Genomic DNA, 11,793 nt, shown 5'->3' on the forward strand with positions numbered 1-11,793 from the left:
GCTTCTCATTGTTTTTATGCTGCTGGTTTGTGTTGAATAAGCTTGGATTATGTTGGATTAGGCTGGTTTCTGATGGTTTTTCTGTTCTGTTTTCTGTTTTGATGCTGAATGCCTATTCTGCTTCTGTTTTGATGCTTATGGATTTTCTACTTCTGTTGGTGATGTTCAGCCTTTTGGTTATGGTTTTGCTGGTTACTGTTGGATTATGTTGAAGTATGAGTCCTTATGATTCCGATACATTGGTTGGATGCTTGTGTTGTTGCAAGTGGTTGGATATATTGATTGGATGCTTGTGTTGTTGGAAGCTATTGGTTGTTTTGGTTTAGTATGGTTTATGTTGAGCTTAACTTAGAGTTTAAGGGTGATGTCAATTTGATGAATGATGAGTTATGAATAGAGAAAGCACTTTTGGTGTTCATTGGTTTGTTGTTGTTCAATATTGAATCCCCCTCTTTTTTAAATAACTCCCTAATCCATATGCTGAAGGACTCACCAATAACTTGAAGTGAGTCAATGATTTGCTCGGCATTGTGCCTTGAGGTGTGAATGAATTGATCTCCTTCATAAGTTAAAAGTTTTCCTGATGGATTTTAGAATCAAATGATGTCTTAACATAATTGATTGTGAATGTGGTTCTATGCTACTTCATACATGCATCAATCCCTAAAACTTAAAGAAACAATTAAAATGATGTCAATAAGAAACATAACTGAAAATAGAATAAGCATAATGATTCATAGAAACTGCATTTACAAACCTACATTCCTCCATTACATTTATAAAGCTTAGGTTTGGTTTGCAGTTTAAAAAAACTTCCTACTTCAATGTGATGACTATGTATTTACCAAAAAAAAAAACATCTTTCAAACAATATAACCATCAATTGCTTTTCAAAAACTTGCATACGAAATTCACTCTCTTTGATCTTCTTCCAAAAAATTGTTTTCTTCCCAAAAATTGCAAACATATCATTCACTTTACTCTTCATCAAGTACCCCCTTATTGTCAAAGTACTCAAGTTCTTCAATTTGATTTGATAACTTATCATTCAAATATTACACAGCTTCATCCACAATAACTTGATCAAGTTCTTGTAATTATTACTTCTTTTCACCTTTAGAATCTCAACCATAACCCATTGTAATTGTAACCATGTGTATTTCATAACTTTAGGATCAAATTTGTCATATGCATCTTGCACATTTTGAATGAGCTCATTTATGTTCTTAGGAAAAGTTTGATACATTAAAGCTTGTATGGCTCTAAAAAAACCCTAAATCAAGAACATTTAAATCTGGGGACTGGGCTGGATATTGAATGAGCTTGATATTGAACCCATTCTGAGTGGCTGCTACCTTGGATGCCTCATCATTTCCTTGTATGTGAGGCCTTGCATTGTCCTGTTGGATGAATATTTCCTTGGACAGACCAACAGTCATTTACTCATTATAGCTGGGATTACGTGTTGTATAATCATGTCCCTGATGACCTGTTGGGTGATCTTTTCAACCAATTAGTAGATTATGCACCAAGATGTAGGATGAGCACCCTACACCTTGTCCAAAACGCAAAATAAATTGAATAAAACGCAGGCTTTTCGTAAAGGCCTGAAGACTAATGTACATGGTATCAGTTGAGTAATGTACATGGGAAAGATTCAAAAAGAAACTGATTTGACCGTTACTGTTCACCAATTAATAACTGATTTGATGTCAACTACAAATCACGTAGCCCCATATATTGTTCATCATATTTCTAATTTTCACACTCAACCTCCATATTTCATTCATCACTTTCTCTCTCTACCATTTTTCTCACTCTACCAATTTCTCTCTATATTTTCTCTCACCACCACCGCAATTCTCACCAAAAAAACCGAATAATTCTTGCAATTCACACCAGAAATCTCCCATTACCACCAGAAAAATTCGATTGCACCATTTCACAACATTGGGCTCTAGCGTTTATGGACAGTGGCGAGAAAAAAAAGCCAAAACAACGAAGACAACCTCCGCAATCAAGGCAACCAAGGCAGGCGAAAAACTTCCTTGCCCAACACCTCTCAGAATCATTCCTCCATCTCCACAATTAACTATGGGTGAAGATATTATGTAAGTTTCTACAATTTCGTTACTTTAATTTTGCAATTTTGGTATTTAAATTTTGGTGAAGAAATTGAGAACTGATCACAGTGGATTGTTCAATCGCAATTTTGGTTGTTCATTGTGTGATGCGAATTGTACTTCGCATGTTTGTAATTGAACAATTTTGTTGCTTACTTTTACAATTTTTGGGCGGTTGCAAGACACAACAACTGAAAATGAGTATTTATCACTATCGATTGTTTTACATATCAAAGATTGTAATAATAATGTTCATTATGTGATGCGAATTGTACTTTGCATGTCCGTTCTTGTTCCATGGTGGATTTTGATATTGGTAATTTGATAGGTTGCATGATGTATTTTGATATAAACTGGTACCAATTTCTATGGCATATGTTAATCAAATCATTGTACACTGAAGTATTCCTACTTGTACACTTTTTGATTCTTGGTTGTTCATTATTTAAGCCGTTATGTACAATGGGACATGTGCTTAATTATTGTACATTATGCCAAATTGATTGTACATTGGAAGCAAATATATTTCTTGTACGTTGAAATTGAAAGTACAATGGGACATGTGCTTAATTATTGTACATTATGCCAAATTGATTGTACATTGGAAGCCAATATATTTCTTGTACATTTAAATTGAACTATGGGAAAATTGAACTATGTTGCTTGTTTGTACATTCTTGATTGTTTCGTTGTTCAATAACTAAATGGACATGTACAATGACAGCCCTCCAATAGGTCCCACTATAACAGGATCTACTGAACAGCCAACAGGACCCACACCTGATACCACCACATCTGAGAAGTAAGTACACTAATTCATCACAATGTTGTACACTATGTGATATCCAATGTACATTCTTTTATACTGAGAAGCAAACAGAACCCACACCTGTTATTACTCTTATTGGCTAGTTGTACATTGGTAGAATCTGTACTCTATGGGACAATTGAACTATGTTGCTTGTTTGTACATTCTTGACTGTTTCGTTGTTCAATAACTAAAGGAACATGTATAATAACAGCCCTCCAATAGGTCTCACCACAACAGGATCTACTAAACAGCAAACAGGACCCACACCTGTACTTGCTGGAAAGTAAGTACATTTTTGTCTTTAGTACTAGCTTGTACATTTGTGTTGGCATAAAAAAAAACTAATTCATCACAATGTTGTACACTATGTGATGTCCAATGTACATTCTTTTATACTGAGAAGCAAACAGAACCCACACCTGTTATTACTCTTATTGGCTAGTTGTACATTAGTAGAACCTGTACTCTATGGGAAAATTGAACTATGTTGCTTGTTTGTACATTCTTGATTGTTTCGTTGTTCAATAACTAAATGGACATGTACAATGACAGCCCTCCAATAGGTCCCACCACAATAGGATCTACTGAACAGCAAACAGGACCCACACCTGTACTTGCTGGAAAGTAAGTACATTTTTGTCTTTAGTACTAGCTTGTACATTTGTGTTGGCATTAATGTTCATGTTGGAATGTTTTGCACACAATGATAGGTCCACCACAACAGGTTCTACTAAGAAGCAAAAAGAACCCACACATGTGGTTGCTGAAAAGTGAGTACATTTTTGCCTTTTGTACTAGCTTGTACATTTGTGTTAGCATTACTGTTCATAATTGAATGTTTTGCACACAATGATAGGCCCTCTACTGAGAAGGAAACAAATCCTACCAATGCTGCTGATTCCACCACAGCTGAGAAGTAAGTACACTATTTCATCAAAATGTTGTACATTGTGTGAAATGCAATGTACATTCTTCTTGACTTTTTTGTACTTTATAAATATGATCTCATGCTCTGGGGTTCATGTACATTGTATAAACTTTGATGTCCACTATTTAATGTTTGTCCACTAAATTGTCTAAAAATTACAGCCCTGTTTCCACTGAGAAGAAACAGATTCCTGCCATAGGTTCCACCTCTGCTGACAAGTAAGTGCACAAGTTGGCCCCATATCATTGTATTTTAAGATGATTTAAAGATGAATGTAGATTGTTAGTTGCAAAATCTATCATTGTTGAAAGTTTGATGTACAATGGCAGGCAACCTACTACTAAAAAAGAAACAACTCCACCTAGTACTGAAATGTAAACGCTTGTACATTGATATTCTACTTGTTGATTGTATGTCACCAATCATTGCCTTAGATTGTACACTGACCATTGCCTCATTGTTCATTGACAAATGTAAATTGTACACTGATCATTGCCACGTTGTACATTGGTAAATGTTCATTGTGGTTTTTTTGTTGTACACTACTTAGGGATAAATGTACAATGCATTTACCAAGTTTCACACTGCCAAAACAAAATTGTTGCTCACTGTTTACTGTTTGCTCTTAAAATTACAGCCCTCCTTCGACTGAGAAAGAACAGATTCCTACTGATTCAAGCACCACCAGAACTACTAATAAGCAAGTATATTTTTATTGTACACTACTTATTGTGTTGTTGTTCATTAATGAATTTTTATTGTATATTATTGTAAATTCAGTGTTCATTGTACATTTGGTAATTACATTGTTTAATTTTTCATTGCCAGACCGCCTGTTCTTGAAAATGAGGCAATTCCAACCAATAATGAGATGTAAGTGGTTGTACATTGAAATTATACTTGTGATCATTGAAAGTCATACATGTTCATTGTACTTTGTTAAGCTAGTTTGTTTGTGTAGTATTGAGTGTACATTGAAAGTCATACATGCTCATTGTAGTTTGTTAAGCTAGTTTCAATAAATGTTCATTGTTGAACCTTCGTACAATGCTTTTGTCATGTTGTACATTACTGAGCCTTTATTGTACATTATTTGTTTATTCAAGGTTCATTGTACATTTGTAATAGCTTAAGTGTTCACTGTGGTAACTTTGTTGTACATTATACTTCTGATCATTGTATGTCATAAATGTTCATTGGCATTAGCATAAATGTTCATTGTCAAATCTTCTTTGTACAATGTTAATTACATAAATGTATAGTGCATTTACCAAGTTTCACACTGCCAAAACCAAATTGTTGCTCACTGTATACTGTTTGTGTAATAGCCCTGTTTTTAATAATGTTTATTTAGAAGTTAATTATATATATAAAGTTAATTATGTTTCGGAAATTCTTATTTTATTTGAGTTGTGGAATGTGATTTTTATATGTCGTGTTTGTAATGTAATTATTTATTTAATTATATGAGATTACTTTTATTATTATTATTATTAAAATTATTTTGAGTCTTATGTGCGACTAAGTTGAGCGGTATTTGGCCCAAATAGAAAACCGAAGTCGGGTTCCCATCCTTTGTTGTTGTCGCTTTGTTTTAGAAGATAAACTTCAAATTTTTTTCCCTTCATTGTCGGTCAATAAGAAACCAAAACCCCCAACCATTTTCTCTCTCTCTATCTCTCGTGTCCTCTGTTCTTCCTAATCTCCCAAAGCTGAAAACCCGAAACCCCAACCCCTGAAATTGAAAAAAACCCGAACCCCAATTTTTCTCTCTCTCGTGTCCTACCGGTGCTCGACCGACGAACAGGTCGCCGGACGTCGTCGCCGCTGCTACTTGTGTTGCTGCCGCGGTTGTTGTTGTTGGTTGCTGGTGATGTTGTCTCGTTTTCTCTCTCCTCCTCTGTTTCGTCGATGTCGATGTTGTTGTTGTTGTTTGTGTTCGCTGCTGCCGTGTATCTCGCCACCTAGTGGTTGCCGTTGTAGCTCAGCCTGACGTGCGTCGCCTCACCACACTTAGTGGTGCTCCGCTGTCGCGCACCGAAGCCTCGAAACCCCTTCATCCATCTGTTCTTCGCTGCTATTTTAGCAGAGGTATAATATAACCTCCTCTTATTTCTGATTTTCTAATTTGTAAATTATGCCCAAGTTGTTGTTATGTTGTGGAGCTGTTGTTACTGTTGGTATATTGAATTTTTTTGGGAGTTGTTGCGATTGTTTGTTGTTGTTATTGTTGTTGTCCAGTTATTCTATCTCTTGTGTTTGTGGGCTGTTATGGTGCGATTTTGCACTATGGAAACACCATCGTTTCATGTTGTTGCTAGGGTCATTTTATGGTGGTTGCTGTTATATTGTGGTAGCATTGTTGTTGTTGTTGTTATGTCGTAGTGGTGGTGGTTGTTGTAAGAGTTGTTATTGTTGTTGTGAGCCAAGTTTAGCTAGTGTTAAATTATAGTTGAATTGTGTAGTTGAGGTTGGTTTATGGAATTAGCTAGCTAGTTAGTTATTATTGGAATATTTCAATTAGTGAAAGAATTTATATTAGAGAAGATTTAGTCTAATGAGTCTTTAGTTTGAAAGTTATTTGGATTAGTTCCTTTATTCGAAATATAGTGAGATTGGAAAGCAATTGATTATTGTTATTATTTTGAGGTTAATGTTGGAGGATTGTTATGAATTTCGAGAGAGTTGATGGAGTTGTGATGTTCTCAAAGTTCTTATTGTCGGAGCTAAGGAATTGGATTGCGTTCAGGTAACTTTTATGTTCAGTAAAATAATTTACTCATGCCCATGTGTGTGGATCTTTGTTCTGTTTCGTAAATAACTTCGTACTATGGCCATAGATATGAATGTGATGATGGAATGTCGTTGATTGAATATGAATACGCAAATGTTTTGCTGACATAGTTTATGAACTGAAAATAGAAAGTGGGCAAGGTATGGGTGGAGGATGGTTACTCTTTTTTTTGACCTGATACGGTCGGCTACGCTCCATAACTAACCTTGGGGGTAGTATTATTGCTGGGCTCCATAACGAACCTTGGAGGCAGTGCTTGTCCTTTGTCCAAAGCATGTACTTGCCACTGATTGTTTAAGAGAGTGAGCTACGCCAGCGTTGTAACAAATTGAAAATGATTTGAGAAATAAAATGTTTATAACGGGCTGAAGTAAAGGTTACGAGTTTTCCACTCATTTTGGAATTGTGTTGTTTTGTATTTTCTCCCTGAATTTGCAAGTTTGGTATCAAGAGCTCGAGAATGGAAGTGAAGCAAGATTATGGTGTCGTCCTAGATTAAGGATTGAGTTTGTATATAGATAGCTGATTTGAGAATAGTTATTTATGTTTCGTTGTATATGATATTTGAGAATATTATTGGTTGATGTATTGGTGTAATTAAGGATGTTTTCTCCGCTCCAAAGTTAATTTATTTAGGAGTTGAATTCTAGCTTATGGTTGTTGAATGTGTTTCATTAGCAGCTCGGAAGAGCGGGTTGTTAAAGTTTGCTCTTAAAATTACAGCCCTCCTTCGACTGAGAAAGAACAGATTCCTGCTGATTCAAGCACTACCAGAACTACTAATAAGCAAGTATATTTTTATTGTACACTACTTATTGTGTTGTTGTTCATTAATGAATTTTTATTGTATATTATTGTAAATTCAGTGTTCATTGTACATTTGGTAATTACATTGTTTAATTTTTCATTGCCAGACCGCCTGTTCTTGAAAATGAGGCAATTCCAACCAATACTGAGATGTAAGTGGTTGTACATTGAAATTATACTTGTGATCATTGAAAGTCATACATGTTCATTGTACTTTGTTAAGCTAGTTTGTTTGTGTAGTATTGAGTGTACATTGAAAGTCATACATGTTCATTGTAGTTTGTTAAGCTAGTTTCAATAAATGTTCATTGTTGAACCTTCGTACAATGCCTTTGTCATGTTGTACATTACTGAACCTTTATTGTACATTATTTGTTTATTCAAGGTTCATTGTACATTTGTAATAGCTTAAGTGTTCACTGTGGTAACTTTGTTGTACATTATACTTCTGATCATTGTATGTCATAAATGTTCATTGGCATTGGTATTAGCATAAATGTTCATTGTCAAATCTTCTTTGTACAATGTTAATTACATAAATGTACAGTGCATTTACCAAGTTTCACACTGCCAAAACAAAATTGTTGCTCACTGTTTACTGTTTGCTCTTAAAATTACAGCCCTCCTTCGACTGAGAAAGAACAGATTCCTACTGATTCAAGCACCACCAGAACTACTGATAAGTAAGTATATTTTTATTGTACACTACTTATTGTGTTGTTGTTCATTAATGAATGTTTATTGTACATTATTGTAAATTCAGTGTTCATTGTACATTTAGTAATTACATTATTTTTTTTTCATTGCCAGACCGCATGTTCTTGAAAATGAGGCAATTCCAACCAATACTTAGATGTAAGTGGTTGTACATTGAAATTATACTTGTGATCATTGAAAGTCATACATGTTCATTGTACTTTATTAAGCTAGTTTGTTTGTGTAGTATTGAGTGTACATTGAAACTCATACATGTTCATTGTAGTTTGTTAAGCTAGTTTCATAAATGTTCATTGTTGAACCTTTGTACAATGCCTTTGTCATGTTGTACATTACTGAACCTTTATTGTACATTATTTGTTTATTCAAGGTTCATTGTACATTTGTAATAGCTTAAGTGTTCACTGTGGTAACTTTGTTGTACATTATACTTCTGATCATTGTATGTCATAAATGTTCATTGGCATTGGTATTAGCATAAATGTTCATTGTCAAATCTTTAATTACATAAATGTTCATTATGTTACATTTGTTGTACGATCCCAGGCCCCCTAGTACTGAGTCTGAACCTATTCAAACAAATACTGAGATGTAAGTTGCACTACACTGCTAATGTACATTGCCTTAGTTTGTTAAGCTAGTTTGTGTAGTAGTGAATGTTAATTATACAGTGCCTCTGTAATGTTATAAATTACTGAATCTTTATTGTACATTATTTGTTTATTCAATGTTCATTGTACATTTGTATAAGCGTAAATGTTTACTATTGTAACTTTCTTGTACACTGTCAGGCCCCCAATACCTGAAACTGAAGAAATTCCTAACACTCCTGAGATGTAAGTGCTTGTACATTAATATTATATTCAGTGTACATTGTGGAATCTTCGTTGTACAATATTATTTACATAGATGTTCATTGTGTTACATTTGTTGTACAATGTCAGGCTCCCTAATACTGACTCTGAACCTATTCCAACAAATACCGAGATGTAAGTTGTTCTACACTACTACTGTACATTGCATTATTTTTATCTCATACAAATTTAATAACTTTGAGACTCTGTCACTAACAGACCAATTTCACAACCAACATCAACACCTCCCAGTCCTGAAAAAATACCTGCAGAAGATGAAACAGAAGATGATGAAGAGTAAGAAATATGTTATATTATATATACTTCATGTGCAATCTAAACCTTTTATTTGTTCAACTACACTGTATATATGTTCATTTCAATGACCATAATGTACATTGCATATTGACCTGCAGGGTTCCAATTGGTGTGTTGAGGGCCAGGGCAAGGAAAAGTGCCCAAGCGTATGTTCTCTGTATAATACACTTACTTCTTTTATGTTTATGTTTACACCTAACTAAATTTGCACCTACATCTTACAGCACCCACCCCAGTAAGAGAAGAAAAATTACAGAGGCTTCTACGACTTCCAAGGCTGCCAAGGGCAAGGCCCCACTTGAAGCAGATCCCACAAAGCCTGGGAAGAGGAAAGCCCCAGAGCAGGCCTTGAAAATCAAAATTGGCAAGGGCAAGGCAAAGCTACAATTGAGAGTTCACCTCCCAAAGAAAAGAAGGCTGCTAAGTCTAGGTAATGTGATCAATAAACATACTCTTGTTTTATTGAATGTACAATTAAATATACGTGTTTTGTACATTATTTATCTAGTCATGTACACTAATTCCCTTTAATTGTATGTATACTCTTCTTTTATTGAATGTACATTAATGTACAATTGCATGTACACTCTGCTTATTTCTGCATGTACATTATTGTTTGTACCCTGATGTCCAGTTTCTGTGAGTCTGCATCTACATTCCTTCTGCATGTACATTAGAGATGAAAAGGTTGATCGCTTACTAATCCTGAATGTACATAAGTGTTATTCCATGTCCACTATTAATTTGATGATTGTACACTTATGTTTAGTTAAATGTACATTGTTGCTATGCCTTGTTGTCACAGTACATTTGTGTTTGTACATTATTTATCCACGCATGTACATTAGTAATTTTTTGCATGTACACTTCTGTTTTACTAGTGTCATGCATGTACACTATTATTCTATTGGATGTACTTAGTCCAGGTAATGTGATCAATAAACATACATGTACACTAGTGTTTTGCTGAATGTACATTTTGTGTAATTGAATGTACATTGTTGTGATCAATAAACATACATATACACTAGTGTTATTTCTGTATGTTCACTGTTTGTCACCCGATGTCCAATTTCTATGTGAATTGCATTAGCCTTAACGTCCACTGTGTATACTTAAATGTGCATTGCATGCTGAATGTACACTGTTCCTGTACTTTGTTGTCACATTTTTTCTAGTCAGCCTGATTATGTTCTGTGTACATTATAATTGGCTAAAATGAACATTGCACCTTCTTTACATGTACATTGTAGTGATTCACCTCCTGATGTGAAGCCTCCACCAAAAAAGAAAAAAAAAACTACTGAGCCCTGTATCAAGGTCAGGCAAAATACTACGCCATTCCAAGCCTTCCTCGCTACTATTGCTGATCAACCTGAGAAGAGGCAAGCAATCATTGATATGGGCTTCGGTGGTCTACTTGAGTTAGACATGCCAAGGAATGACCCCATCTTATGTGCTAGGCTCCTTAACAGATATTGTGTGGGTAGTGGCTCCCTCTTGCTACGCCGAGGCAGGAAAATCGATATCAAGGAAATCGATGTCCACTTGGTGTATGGGATTCCATTAGGAGGCTTGGTCGTTGATGAGACCAAGGAATTGCAGGAGAGTGATGCTGACTTTAGGAATATGATCCAGGACTGGAGGGCATATGTTGGCGTCCAGAGGGGTTCCCCATACGTTTCTACGATGGCGACGCACCTTGCTGATGCCACAGTGCCAGTGACGGACAACTGGAAGAGGACCTTCCTAGTGGTGGTTGTTAACTGCTGCATTAAATCAACCATAATCCCCCAACCTCTCACAAACTTCTTGTCAGCTACCATTGACATCAACAACATCCCAAACTACAACTGGTGCAAGTACACCACTGAATCATTGCTTCACTCAGCTCGTGCTTGGCAAGAGGATACCACTAGATTCTTTGCTGGTCCTCTGCCTTTCTTACAGGTACACATATGCCACCTAATATTACATTGATATTGTCCATATGCCATTGTATTCTCTCTTCTTATGATGTTACTACTGTAGTGTACCTTGGTATTATATTAATTGTTCACTATTTTAGTCCAGTTGTACATTATTACTTAACTGATTGTTCACTTGCCTTATCCCGTTGTACATTGCCACCAAAATTATATTGATAATGTCCATATGTCCATTGCTTTAAGCCATGTACTCTTCTCTCCTGTTGTTGTGCTACTACAGTAGTGTACATTGGTTTATATTGATTGTTCGCTGTCTTCTCTGAGTTGTACATTACTGTGAACCATGTGTTTCTAAATGTGAATGACTTAATGTACATTACCCTAAGATTGTCATGTTAATTCTTGTTCACTATGCAATACTTCTTGTTTAGTTGTACATCGGTTAGTTGTACATTTTCTGTTCAGCCATGTGTTCTCCTCTTGCCTTGTGATGTTACTCTATTAGTGTACATT

At 35.4% G+C, this 11,793-nt stretch overlaps 1 protein-coding gene across 1 annotated transcript; it reads left to right on the top strand.

Annotated features, from left to right (window-relative positions):
- Positions 1–2,827: 2,827 nt before the first annotated feature.
- Positions 2,828–10,539, top strand: LOC130590066 (uncharacterized). The gene is made up of 16 exons (XM_057391958.1): positions 2,828–2,925; positions 3,128–3,217; positions 3,487–3,558; positions 3,645–3,704; positions 3,791–3,850; positions 4,024–4,080; positions 4,691–4,735; positions 7,571–7,615; positions 8,084–8,146; positions 8,972–9,016; positions 9,125–9,169; positions 9,254–9,331; positions 9,451–9,498; positions 9,577–9,782; positions 9,987–10,063; positions 10,531–10,539. Exons 1-16 carry the CDS (start codon positions 2,828–2,830, stop codon positions 10,537–10,539), a joined length of 1,098 nt encoding a protein of 365 aa, XP_057247941.1.
- Positions 10,540–11,793: the final 1,254 nt, after the last annotated feature.

Source organism: Beta vulgaris, chromosome 1 (genome assembly GCF_026745355.1).
Source record: "Beta vulgaris subsp. vulgaris cultivar EL10 chromosome 1, EL10.2, whole genome shotgun sequence".
NCBI lineage: Eukaryota > Viridiplantae > Streptophyta > Magnoliopsida > Caryophyllales > Amaranthaceae > Beta > Beta vulgaris.